At 32.7% G+C, this 12155-nt stretch overlaps 1 protein-coding gene across 1 annotated transcript; it reads left to right on the top strand.

Annotated features, from left to right (window-relative positions):
- Positions 1-2680: 2680 nt before the first annotated feature.
- LOC138898384 (uncharacterized) lies at positions 2681-3313 on the top strand. Its single transcript, XM_070184446.1, has one exon. It carries the CDS (start codon positions 2681-2683, stop codon positions 3311-3313), a length of 633 nt encoding a protein of 210 aa, XP_070040547.1.
- Positions 3314-12155: the final 8842 nt, after the last annotated feature.

Below are 12155 nucleotides of genomic sequence, written 5' to 3'. Positions count from 1 at the left end.
ATACATCAAGATCAAGATCATGCCTCAAGCACTTGGATTAAAATAAAATAAAATTCAAGGTTGAGCTCGAAGGCTCTTTTATTTACTGTTGAAAAGTAGAATCAGAGGAACCATAGAGATTGTAGCACTCAAATATTTGAAATAAAATACTTCGATTGTTGCGATAGTTTTGGTCTTGATTATATTTTCTCGACGCAAATTTATTGTCTACAAATTCTGGCACGCCCAGTGGGACAATCTCTACCTCTCATCTCAACTTTTCAATCACCAAAGTTCAAGAATATTAAAATGGCTTCAAAGAAAATAAACTCCAGTTCAATTTCCACCAAGGCTGCTAATTCCAGGTTCTATGCTGATGTAGAAAGCATCCCCGATGTTACTTTTGGAAGCTTTGGACCATTTACGACGAGCAAAGCAAGCTCGTTAGGACAACAATCACCCCAAGTGTCGTCCGCATCAACCCCTATTTTTGAATCTTCATCCTCAAAAGGAGTAAGATCTTCCACAAATGCCCCCAAAGGAGGAAGCGATGTTGCTGAAAAGATCAAGAAAACTCTTGCTCTGCTTGACCTCTCTGGATCTAAGTACTCCGCTGTGAAGGAAGATGATGACGCTTCAAGTGATGGATCCTCCCGCTGACACCGCATAACATGAGCCAATCGAGGATTAATCTTTGTGACAATCCATGCTACTCTCCATCATCCACGACAATCATGCAAGCCATGGTGACAAACACCTCATCTGTGAAGTAAAAAAGATACGAGTGCAAGTCAAAAAGATGCGGGTGCAAGTGATAAAGTTGCGGTAAATCAAATTTCAACAAAAATTGTATCAAAACAAACAAACGTGGACTCCAGACCAGATGAAATTCAATAGCCAGAGTAGAACGAAAATATTAAAACAACGATTTAGGAGCTTGAAGCTGTTCCACTATTCGAACAATGGCCAGATCGAAGAATTCATATCGAAGCAAGGTTAAACCCAGATAAGAGAGGTAAGTTAATTGAATATTTAAAAGCTAACGCGAATTATTTTGCATGGTCCCATTCAGATATGACAGGTATACCTCCGGAGGTAATGACTCATAAATTAAATAAAGATCCATCATTCATACCTGTCAAACAAAAGAAGAGGAAGCAAGGATCATTCAAAAATCAAGTGATCGATGAAGAGGTACAGAAACTCTTAAAGATCGATTCAATACGCGAGGTATCCTAATTGGTTAGCTAATATTGTGGTAGTTCCGAAAAAGAACGGTAAATAGAGAGTTTGTGTGGATTACACTGACTTAAATAAATCATGCCCGAAGGATTCATTCCCTTTACCGCATATGGATCAATTGATTGATGCTACCGCAGGCCACAAATTATTAAGCTTTCTAGATGTGTATTATGGTTATAATCAAATAAAAATGGACCCCTTAGACGAAGAAAAAACTTCATTTATTACAAACAGGGGGACTTATTGTTATAAAATCATGCATTTTGGCTTGAAAAATGCTGGAACCACGTATCAGAGATTGGTGACCAAGATGTTCTAAGAACACATGGGGAAGACCATGAAAATGTACATTGATGATATGTTGGTTAAATCTACACAAGCGGAAGATCATTTTCAACATCTTTCAACTACCTTCGATATCCTCCGCAGATATAATATGAAACTGAACCCTAGAAAAGTGCGCTTTTGGCGTAGCTTCAGGTATGTTTCTAGGCTTTCTCGTATCTAATAGAGGAATTGAAGTAAATCCTGCGCATATTAAAGTTATTGAAGAAATACCCGATATACTCACAAGCAAAAAAGAGGTACAAAGATTGACAGGTAGGATTGCAGCTTTGGGAAGATTCATTTCAAGATCTTTAGAGAAAAGCGCTAAATTCTTTTCAGTATTGAAGAAGCAAAATCAGTTTGGATGGACTGAGGAATGCCGACAAGCCCTCAAAGATTTGAAGGCATACTTAACAAATCCTCCCCTATTGTCTAAACCAAGGGATGGAGAAAGACTATTTGTGTATCTTGCAGTTGCAGAAGTAGTTGTAAGTGCAGTTTTAGTAAGGGAGGACAAAGGTAAACAATCTCTTATTTATTATGTTAGTAAATCTTTATTAGATGCTAAAACTAGATATCCTCATCTAGAGAAACTAGCTTTAGCATTAGTTATGGCAGGTAGGAAATTGAGACCATATTTTCAATGCCATCCTATCTCCGTAGTAACTGCATATCCATTAAGGAATATTTTGCATAAACAAGAATTGTCAGGCAGACTAGCCAAGTGGGCAATAGAACTAAGTGAATATGACATTATTTATCAACTTAGAATAGCAATAAAGTCTCAGATTTTAGCAGATTTCGTCGCAAATTTTAATACAAAAATAATTCCTGAAGTAGAAAAGGAATTACAAATTTTTACTAGAGCTAATCCAGGTATGTGAATTTTATTTACTGATGGCTCTTCAAATGTCAAAGAAGTCGGTTTAGGTATTGTCTTAATCCCACCCTCAGGTGAAAGTATAAGACAAGCAATTAAATGTTACCTTATTACTAACAATGAAGCAGAGTATGAAGCTGTAATTACAGGTTTGGAACTAGCACGAGAACTCTCCATAGAGCAAATCATGATTAAAAGTGACTCTCAACTGGTAGTCAATCAGATGTAGGGAACTTACACTGCTAGAGAGGCATGAATGCAACAATACTTGGAAAAGGCACGAGAACTGGTCAGGCAATTCCAATCATGGAAGATCGTGCAAATACCAGGGAAGAAAATGCAGAAGCAGACGCGTTGGCTAACCTTGCTTCAGTTGCAGAAGTAACGAGTGAAGAAAATGCTATTGTAATACATTTATTTCATTCAGCACTTGACCAGGATAAACATGAGGTAGGCTTTAATAATTTAACCTGGGATAGGAGAAACAAGATTGTTAATTTTTTGCAGTACGGGATCGTACCTGAAGGCAAGAAAGAATCTCAAGTGCTTCAACGAAAAGCTGCTCGTTACTGCCTAATTCGAGATAATTTATATCGAAAAATATTTGGCGGTCCTTTAGCAAGGTACCTTGGACCCAATCAAATGGAGTACGTGATGAGGGAAGTACATGAAGGACATTGCGAAAATCACGCATATGGAAGATCTTTAGTTAAAACACTAATCAGGACAGGATACTACTGGCCTAAAATGGAAGAAGATGCAGAAAATCTTGTAGCCAAATGTGATAAGTGTACATCGACCTGCAGAGTTATTACATATAGTTATTTCCCCATGGCTATTTATGAAATGGGGAATGGATATAGTAGGGCCTTTACCACAAGCTAAAGGAAAGGTACAGTTCTTATTAGTGTTAACATATTACTTTTTAAAATGGATAGAGGCAAGAGCTTTCAAACAGATACGAGAAAAGGAGGTGAAAGACTTCATTTGGCAAAACATTATATGCCGGTTTGGAGTTCCAAAAGAAATTGTATGTAATAATGGCCCATAATTTATAGACTTGAAAATTACGGAGTTCTTTCAAAGTTGAAAAATCAAACGAATAACCTCTTCACCTTACCATCCCGTGGCAAATGGACAAGCTGAGTCAACAAATAAGATTATCATCAATAATTTGAAGAAGAGACTAGAAAAATCAAAAGGGAATTGGCCTGAAAAATTACCAGGAGTATTATGGGATTATAGAACCATAGCAAAACCAGCCATGGGATAAACTCCATTTTCATTTGTGTACAGTTCAGAAGCTTTAATCCCAGTTGAAATAGGAGAACCAAGCACGAGATTCACATTGGCAACGGAAGAGTCGAACGATAAGGAATTAAGAACAAACTTGGACTTACTCGAACAAAGAAGAGAAGCAACTTTAATACGGATGGCGGCACAAAAGCAAATCATAGAACGATACTACAACAGAAAGGCTCACCTCAGGTACTTCAAAATTGGGGACTTCGTTCTTAAAAAAAAATTTCCAATCAATGAAAACAAACGGTGCGGGAAAGTTAAATCCAAATTGGGAAGGATCCTATAAAGTTCGAGGTATCGCTGGAAAAAGGTGCCTACGAGTTAGAAACCATGGATGGCACCCTCGAGTTGGAATATTGTTTATTTAAAGAAATACTATTTCTGAGCAAAAGAAATACCCACAGTCAGGTATCATTCAATTACGATTTTTATTTTGTACAGTTAAAATTATACTAACAATTTTAGATAATAGGCAAAAAGCTAGCCCACACCAAATGATGATATTAGACCTGAAATACACGCGGAAGCAACATTATTCCCGGTCTAGGGTAGCAACCTTTTTGATGGAAATAAAAAGGATAATGCAATCATCATCTAAAATATATATACCTCCGAGTCCCGTATATTTTTTCCTTTTCAGAAAATGGACCACATGGAAGGAATAATCAAGTGCTCGAGATTTCATACTTTAAAGCTCTAACACTTGGGGGACTATATATATTAAAGGCAAAGAAGACTGAAAAAGTAAGAATTCCAGTCAAGCTCAGAATTTGAGTCAAGCCTGAGGTTAAAGGCAAGTCTAATTCAAAAAAAACCTATGATGAGGAATACACTCGTGGATGTAAATTATAAAATCTTACGAATATGTAGGTTAAAGGCAATATTTAGTCATGTGTTGCAAGATATACCCTTGAATTTTATAAAATTTGTTATAAGGAAAACAATTACGAAAGAGTTGTAGATGATACTTGAATACGTGTAAAATATTATACAGTTTGGAAGTTCAAACAATACAAAACTTCCTCAAATTATTCAAAGAAACACGTGTGTTCCTATTCCTTCTTTCGTATGTTTACACCAATATGAAGTTGATACGTCTTCTTCATTAAGTGTCGTTTATAAAAGGGCCCTATTTTATAATTCATGCCTCTTAAAAAAGTCACGGAGTATTGAAGCATTTTTAAATGCATAATAAGAGAGTAGTACAGAAACTCAAAATAAGATATTATAAGAGTTGAACAAAAACTCAGAAAGTAATATTATAATAACTTGGTTAAAACTAAGTATAAACTTAGTTCCGACCGAATTGTTTTATACAAAACCACAAAACGGACCAGGAGTAAACTTTCACCAATAAAATAAAAAAAAACACTTCAAATTTTCAATCAAACTTTCACTGCGAGGAAGGATCTGAACCAGTATTATCAGAAGGATTCAAGTTGGCATCATCAGCAGCAGAGGGAACGACTTGAGTAGAGGAGGGTTGAACAATAGCTTCACCAGGAGTAAGTTCATCACCCTCGGGAATGCCGACCTCAGGTGAAGAAAATCTTTGACTCTGCTGAGTTTTCTCAATATTAGAAGCAGTGGGAACGACTTGAGCAGAGGAGGGTTGAACAATAGCTTCACCAGGAGTAAGTTCATTACCCTCGGGAATGCCAACCTCAGGTGAAGAAAAGCTTTGACTCTGCTGATTTTTCTCAATAGTTTCTTTAGTTTTTGCAATTTCAGCAGCTATGTCAAAGCCTTCCTGTCTTGCCTCCATTAAAGTTTCGAGGCGCATGTTCAAGAAAGCCCAACTAACATCAACAGTAGCCTTGTCTTCAAGGGCTTCATAATCCTTCTCCCACTGCTCAATCTCAGTTCTTAGTTCCTCATTCTCATTCAAAGCAGTATCATAAGAAGCCTGTAAGGGGGCAAGAGACCTCTCTAAGAACTGAACTTGGTTAGAAGTGACATACGATGTGTTGGTTCTAAAGAAGACACAATGATACATGAGAAACAGCGACAAAAAATTCCCGCCATAAATGTTATCCACTTCCCAAATATTCAATTGCTGAATAATTGGTAAGTGGGGGGACTATCTGTATTGGTAAAAATAAATATTACACGTGAAATTAAATGTGTGGCTGATATGGCATGGCACGTGGATCACTAAAAAAATGACAGCTGGAGAGATGCATTAAAAGAGACACGAGTCATAACAATTACGAGCAAATCACACATGAGATGAAATGATATGGTCGCTCGAGTCTAAGTAGTTAAATGAAGAGGCGCCATCGGAATGAATCAAGACAGTAAAGAGAGGAGATTCATGAATCGTCAATTAATGAGTGTGAATGATCACAAACGCTACGGAATCTTCATAAACAATTATGATTACCAATCATAACGTCTCATTAATATCATTAATGCTCATAATGATTCTGTCATAAAAGGAAAAAGACGTTGTACTTATAGACTCCTATATAAGGGAAGGAGATGTGACTTGTACAGACATGCTTTGATTATTATTAAAATATAATTACTTTCTTGTGCTTTCTATTGATTATTTTGTCATTTCTTATTCTAATTTCCTTTCTTATTTCTGAGAGAATATTAAATTTTTTGATTATCAGTAACCCGAATACTTCTAAAAATACACTTTAACTCAGAATCTAATTCTTTGGTTAAACAAACTAGGTGTCCTATTCCTAATTCGAGTAGAAAAGCTAAAGACGGCGAATGTTTCCTTACCTACATATGGTTGATATGTAAAGATGGCGAAGCTAAAGTCAGGCACTTTAGCCGTTACTGCTAATCCACGTGCATATACTACTAGAATTTGAGACAGGCAATATATTACTAATATGTCTCCATAACTGTAGGATGTAAATGTTTAAAGATTCTTACATTTGCTAGGCTTATGTGGAAGCATTGGAATAATACAATTCACTGTAACTTTAGCAATATTGGCTATTAGTTATGGTGACAATTGCTTTGCTATTTCATATGAGCATGTTATCCTTGAAGTCTGACAGCGTTGAGAGGTTTATTTAACCTTGCAAATGTATAAGCTCTTATAGGAGCATTGGAGGATGTATACTTCAAGTCTTTTTCGCGTAATTCGACAAACCTATACCTGAACAAGTCTTGAATTAGGGGTATTTGGAGCCATATAAATTTTATTGAAATTAAATCCGTAAAATAATTTGGACTATATTTTAAATTCAAGATATATTAGTTCAAATAAATTTATTGGACTAATATAATTAAATTAGTTATATAAGTCCAACATATATGAATTAAATAAATAAGTCTTAATACATTGGGGTTAGCCCATTTAATTGGGCTAAAGTGATGAGCCCACTTCATTAAGCCCAAGATGTCATCTTCCTAGAGGCCCATTTTGGTGCCACGTGTCAAATGACGTGGCGCGCTAAGTCAAACAGAAGAGCCAATAGGATTGTGCCACGTGTCAAAATAACAAGGTATGCCAAGTCAAATTAAACGGCTAATGAAACCGTGCCACATATGCAAGTGACAGGTTCTGGCCAATCAAATGCGGCCTTGTCACACTTCAATTTGATTAGTCGTAAAGAGTTTGTTCTTATCATAACTCTTCCCTCCCACAACTATAAATAGGGATCTTCATAATTCAGAAAGACACCAGAAGTTATAACAAGAAGCAAGAGGGAGCTCGTGGATCAAACGCTGCAGATTTCTCTAAAAGCCACAAGCATTCAAGTGTTCTAAGGATTAAAAAATCAAGGCGAAGATTCAAGAACAAGTTGCAAGCCCTTGGATTAAAAATACGTCAAGATCAAGATCATGCCTCAAGCACTTGGATTAAAATAAAATAAAATTCAAGATTGAGCTCGAAGGCTCTTTTATTTACTGTTGAAAAGTAGAATCAGAAGAACCATAGAGATTGTAACACTCAAATATTTGAAATAAAATACTACGATTGTTGCGATATTTTCGGTCTTGATTATATTTTCTCGACACAAATTTATTGTCAACATTGTTTCCAATTCAATCTCTCTGTTTCATACAGAAAATCTCCATCTCCTCCTTCTCCGAATATTCACTGCTTGTGAAGTAGTCTTCTATTGCTAATTCTATCCATTTCTCTCTTTCTTTTTTCATCCAGATTTACTGTAATATCTTTCTTTGACTTATATCACTGCAAAAATTAGTAATAAAAAAAGAAGGGTACGAAGCTTATGTGAGAAGAAGAAAAACTAAGGTTCTCTTTGCCTATTCCAAGTCAATTAAAAAACGGCAAATGGCCAAATATACTCCTCTACTTTCGAAAATGGTCTAAAAATACCCCTCGTTATACTATTGGTTATTTATACCCCTTCAGTCATACTTTTGATTCAAATATACCCCTCATTTAAACGGAGGGACACATGTCATCGTCCTGTTAGTCAATTCTACCTGTAAATATCTACTAATTAATTAAAAAGACTCATTACCCATGCCTGTAAAATATTTTTCTTTTGTAAAAACGTAAAAAACTAAAAAACAATTTACTAAAAACTGAAAAAAAAAAAAAAAAAAAAATTTCCAGTTTTTGCAAAAACACTGCTTTAGAAAAACTGAAAAATATTTTCTAAAATAATATTTTTGTAAAAATTAAAAAATAATTTTCTAAAGCAATTAAAAACTGAAAAAAACTGAAATATTTTTAACTAAAAACTGAAAAAAAAGAAGAAAATATTTGTTTTTTTAGTTTTTACAAAAATATTGATTTAGAAAATTACTTTTTAGTTTTTGTTTTCAATTTTTACAAAAATACTGTTTTAGAAAATATTATTTTCATTTTTTTCCAGTTTTTAGTAAATAAAAAAATCAGTTTTTTCCAGTTTTTATAAAAAAAATTGATTTAGAAAATTAATTTTCAGCTTTTATTTTTTCAGTTTTTACAAAATTATTATTTTAGAAAATATTTTTCAGTTTTTTTAAAGCAGTTTTTTTGTAAAAACTGGAAAAACAATATTGTTTTTAGTAAAAATTTGTTTTTAGTTTTTTTAAGTTTTTAAAAAAAAAAAAAAAAAAAAATCGGGTATGGGTAATGAGTCTTTTTAATTAATTAGGAGATATTTAGAATTGACCAACAGGATAATGACACGTGTCCTTCCGTTTAAATTAGGGGCATATTTGAACCCAAAGTATGACTATAGGGGTATAAATAACCCAATAGTATAACGAGGGGTATTCTTAGACCATTTTCGAAAGGAGAGTGGTATATTTGGCCCTTTACCGATTAAAAAATGCTTCGGAGGTTGAACATAAAATTAAATACATACAATCAAGGAATACTCATTTAATACTAATTTGTGTATAATTAATAAATTGTATATATAAGATTATAATTAAGTTAAAACCTCTCTGGGTAAATAATTTTCTAATATAGTATATTTACGTAAAAATATCATAATTATAGAGTCGTTATAATGAGCTCAACCCACTAATTGGGTGAGCTCAACCCCGATCCTAGTCCAATCCAAACCCATTAATTGGGTGAAGTTGGACAGGACAAAACCTCCAAATAGTTACTTTTTAGCCCTTAAAATAGTCATTGTTATGTAATTTTAAATTTTACGGATAAAATTCTAGCATATTATTATAATTTTTTACCTCTGGAATTTAAAACTCCATTACAATGAGTATTTTTCAATTACTGGACTAAAAAGTAAGGAAAAATGATACGGTATAGCCACTGTAAAATAATAGCCAAAAATATATATATAATTTATATATTTTTTGTATATATATACATTCTGTATGTTATATACAAAAATTATACAAGTTTTATACACTTTTTTGGCTACCAGATATAAATAGTTTCTGGCACGAGCTAAAAGTGATAATATCCCAAGTAACAAGACAGCCCTATTACTACAGTTACACTGGCATATTCTTAGCCCATTTAAAATTGAGGCTTTTTAACTCAACTCAAGCCAACCAGTCGGTCTCATAGAGTTGAATTGGGCTTGTCGATGGGCCGAAACACTTTAAAAAGTTTTGGGAACTTTACACGGTATACCTCTTAACACAATATATTTCAATTATGAAATTACATGTAGTACACATCAATTAATTACCCTACATATTCATTTAATCAAAAGAATAATAATTACCATATAAATTTTCTCCCTAATTAAAGGAAAGTTTCGATCTATATGAAGCAAATCCACTCCATCCGTTTAAACTTTGGACCAAAATTAAAGAATAAAAAAAGATTTTCCTTTAAACAAAGCCTTTTCTTATGAGATCCTTTGTCCTTATTTTCTTTTATACAATAAACAATTATTCAGTAAATTATTCATTGTATACTAGTATTATATATAGCATGTTAATATTGTAAGTAAAATAAAATACACACAATAAATAAAAATAAAGGTATATTTGGTTTGGATACTATGTTCCAAATTAGAATATTGTGGTATGTTTGGGTTGAATACTATATTTTAAATTAGAATATTGTGATTGTATTCCAAATTAGAATATTATATACGATTATATATAGCATGTTAATATTACAAGTAAAATAAATTATACACAACAAATAAAAATAAAGGTATATTTTATTTGAATACTATATTCCAAATTAGAATATTGTGGTATGTTTTGTTTGAATATGTAATGTTTGGTTTGAATATGGATTTAAAATTAGAATACTATGGTGTGTTTGGTTTAAATATTGTATTCTTTAGTAGAATATTTTGGTATGTTGGTTTGAATTATATATTCTTCATTAAACTATTGTAATTTGGTATATTTGATTTGAATATTATATTTTAAATTAAAATTTTGTGGTATGTTTGATTTGAATACTACATTTAAAATTAGAATATTGCGGTGTGTTTGATTTAAATATTGTATTCCAAATTAGAATATTGTGGTATGTTCGATTTGAATATTGTATTCCAAATTAGAATACTATAGTTTGTTTGATTTGAACATTATATTTTTTATTAGGATGTTGTGGTGTATTGGTTTGAATAGTACATTCTAGTATTTTATTTTAGTTTAGACTTTAGATATTGTATCCCAAGTTAAAACATTTTCAACTTATTTTTGTTTTTCTTTTGATTTAGATGGAAGAGAAGAAAAATTAGAGAAATTTTTGGGGTTTGGACTTTTTGGTGAGAAGGTACGTATAACCCCAATTCCTTAAAACGTGGGATGATGGAGTGTTTTAAGGGATATATTAAGTTGGAGTGAGATAATTTAATTCTTTAAAAGGTGGGATTTGTTTAATATTATATAATGATATTCAAGATTTAAAAAATAAATAAAGTTTTATAAAATAGGTATACAAGGTAAAATAAATATTTTAAATGTATAGGAAGTTAACTGGTGTTTTCAATGGGTATACCGCATAGATTTTCAAAAGTTTAATTCTCATAGTCATCGCTAATCAACTAGAATTACAGCACTTTTGATCGGGTGATTTGCACAAGTATAATCACTCTGCGTTATCTAAGGAATTTGTACAAAAATAGCATATGGTTATAGCTTTGGTACATGAGTTTGTTCGAATTGATTAAACTTGCCTTGTTCACCAGTTATGCTGGACGGACCATAACTTTGATACAAATTATTCATAACTTCTGCCCGATTGATAAAATTTGCTTTGTTCACAAATTATAACGGGCAAAAATATAACTTTGGTACAAATTATTCATAAGTTTTATCGGATACTAATATTAAAGTAGATATATGTTGTAAACTTTTGGTTCACACGCTTCAATATTACTATCAAAGTAGATAAAGGTTCTGATCTCAAATTTCACCATCATCAACCAAAACAATATTATCGCACGCTTTATTCAAGGAAAGAAGACAAGCTGCTAACCAAAATACATTATAAAATTGTCGCAACTTCTAATATTTAAAATTATACCTGGGACCGTTCACACAGTTCAACTATAGTAAAGAAATTTTAAATTAGTATTTAATTTAAATTAAGAAAAGGAGTAGTTGGGGGTTACTTACTTGCTGTCATGTTACTTTTAAGATAAAACAACGTTGGAGTTTCATGTTTATACAGATTTTGAGGAGAAAATGATCTAATGCGATCAATCACAATTTAAATGAAAAAAAAATCATGTAAAGATGTCATATGTTATATGGGTGTCTGCAATAATATTTTAAGATATGAAAAATATACTGCAATCACAAAATAAGAGAAAAATATTCTAACTAATCAATTGTGAGTACAATTCTGTTTCTCCCTTGATTCTTCTCTCCTGATTATCTCCATGATTTGAGGGCTGAAGCAGCGTATTTCTCTAATGTAGGATGATGCAGACCTCCTGGGGATGTATTTGATCTCCAGCTACTTGAACTATTTGATTGTAAAGAAATATCCGGCCATATTTTGATCTCTTTGTGAATATCCCAAGAGTTTATGAGATTTTTGAGACGCCTA

This window comes from Nicotiana tomentosiformis, chromosome 9 (genome assembly GCF_000390325.3).
Source record: "Nicotiana tomentosiformis chromosome 9, ASM39032v3, whole genome shotgun sequence".
NCBI lineage: Eukaryota > Viridiplantae > Streptophyta > Magnoliopsida > Solanales > Solanaceae > Nicotiana > Nicotiana tomentosiformis.
The sequence above is the reverse complement of the archived record's forward strand: the minus strand, read 5'-3'. Positions and strand labels throughout refer to the sequence as shown.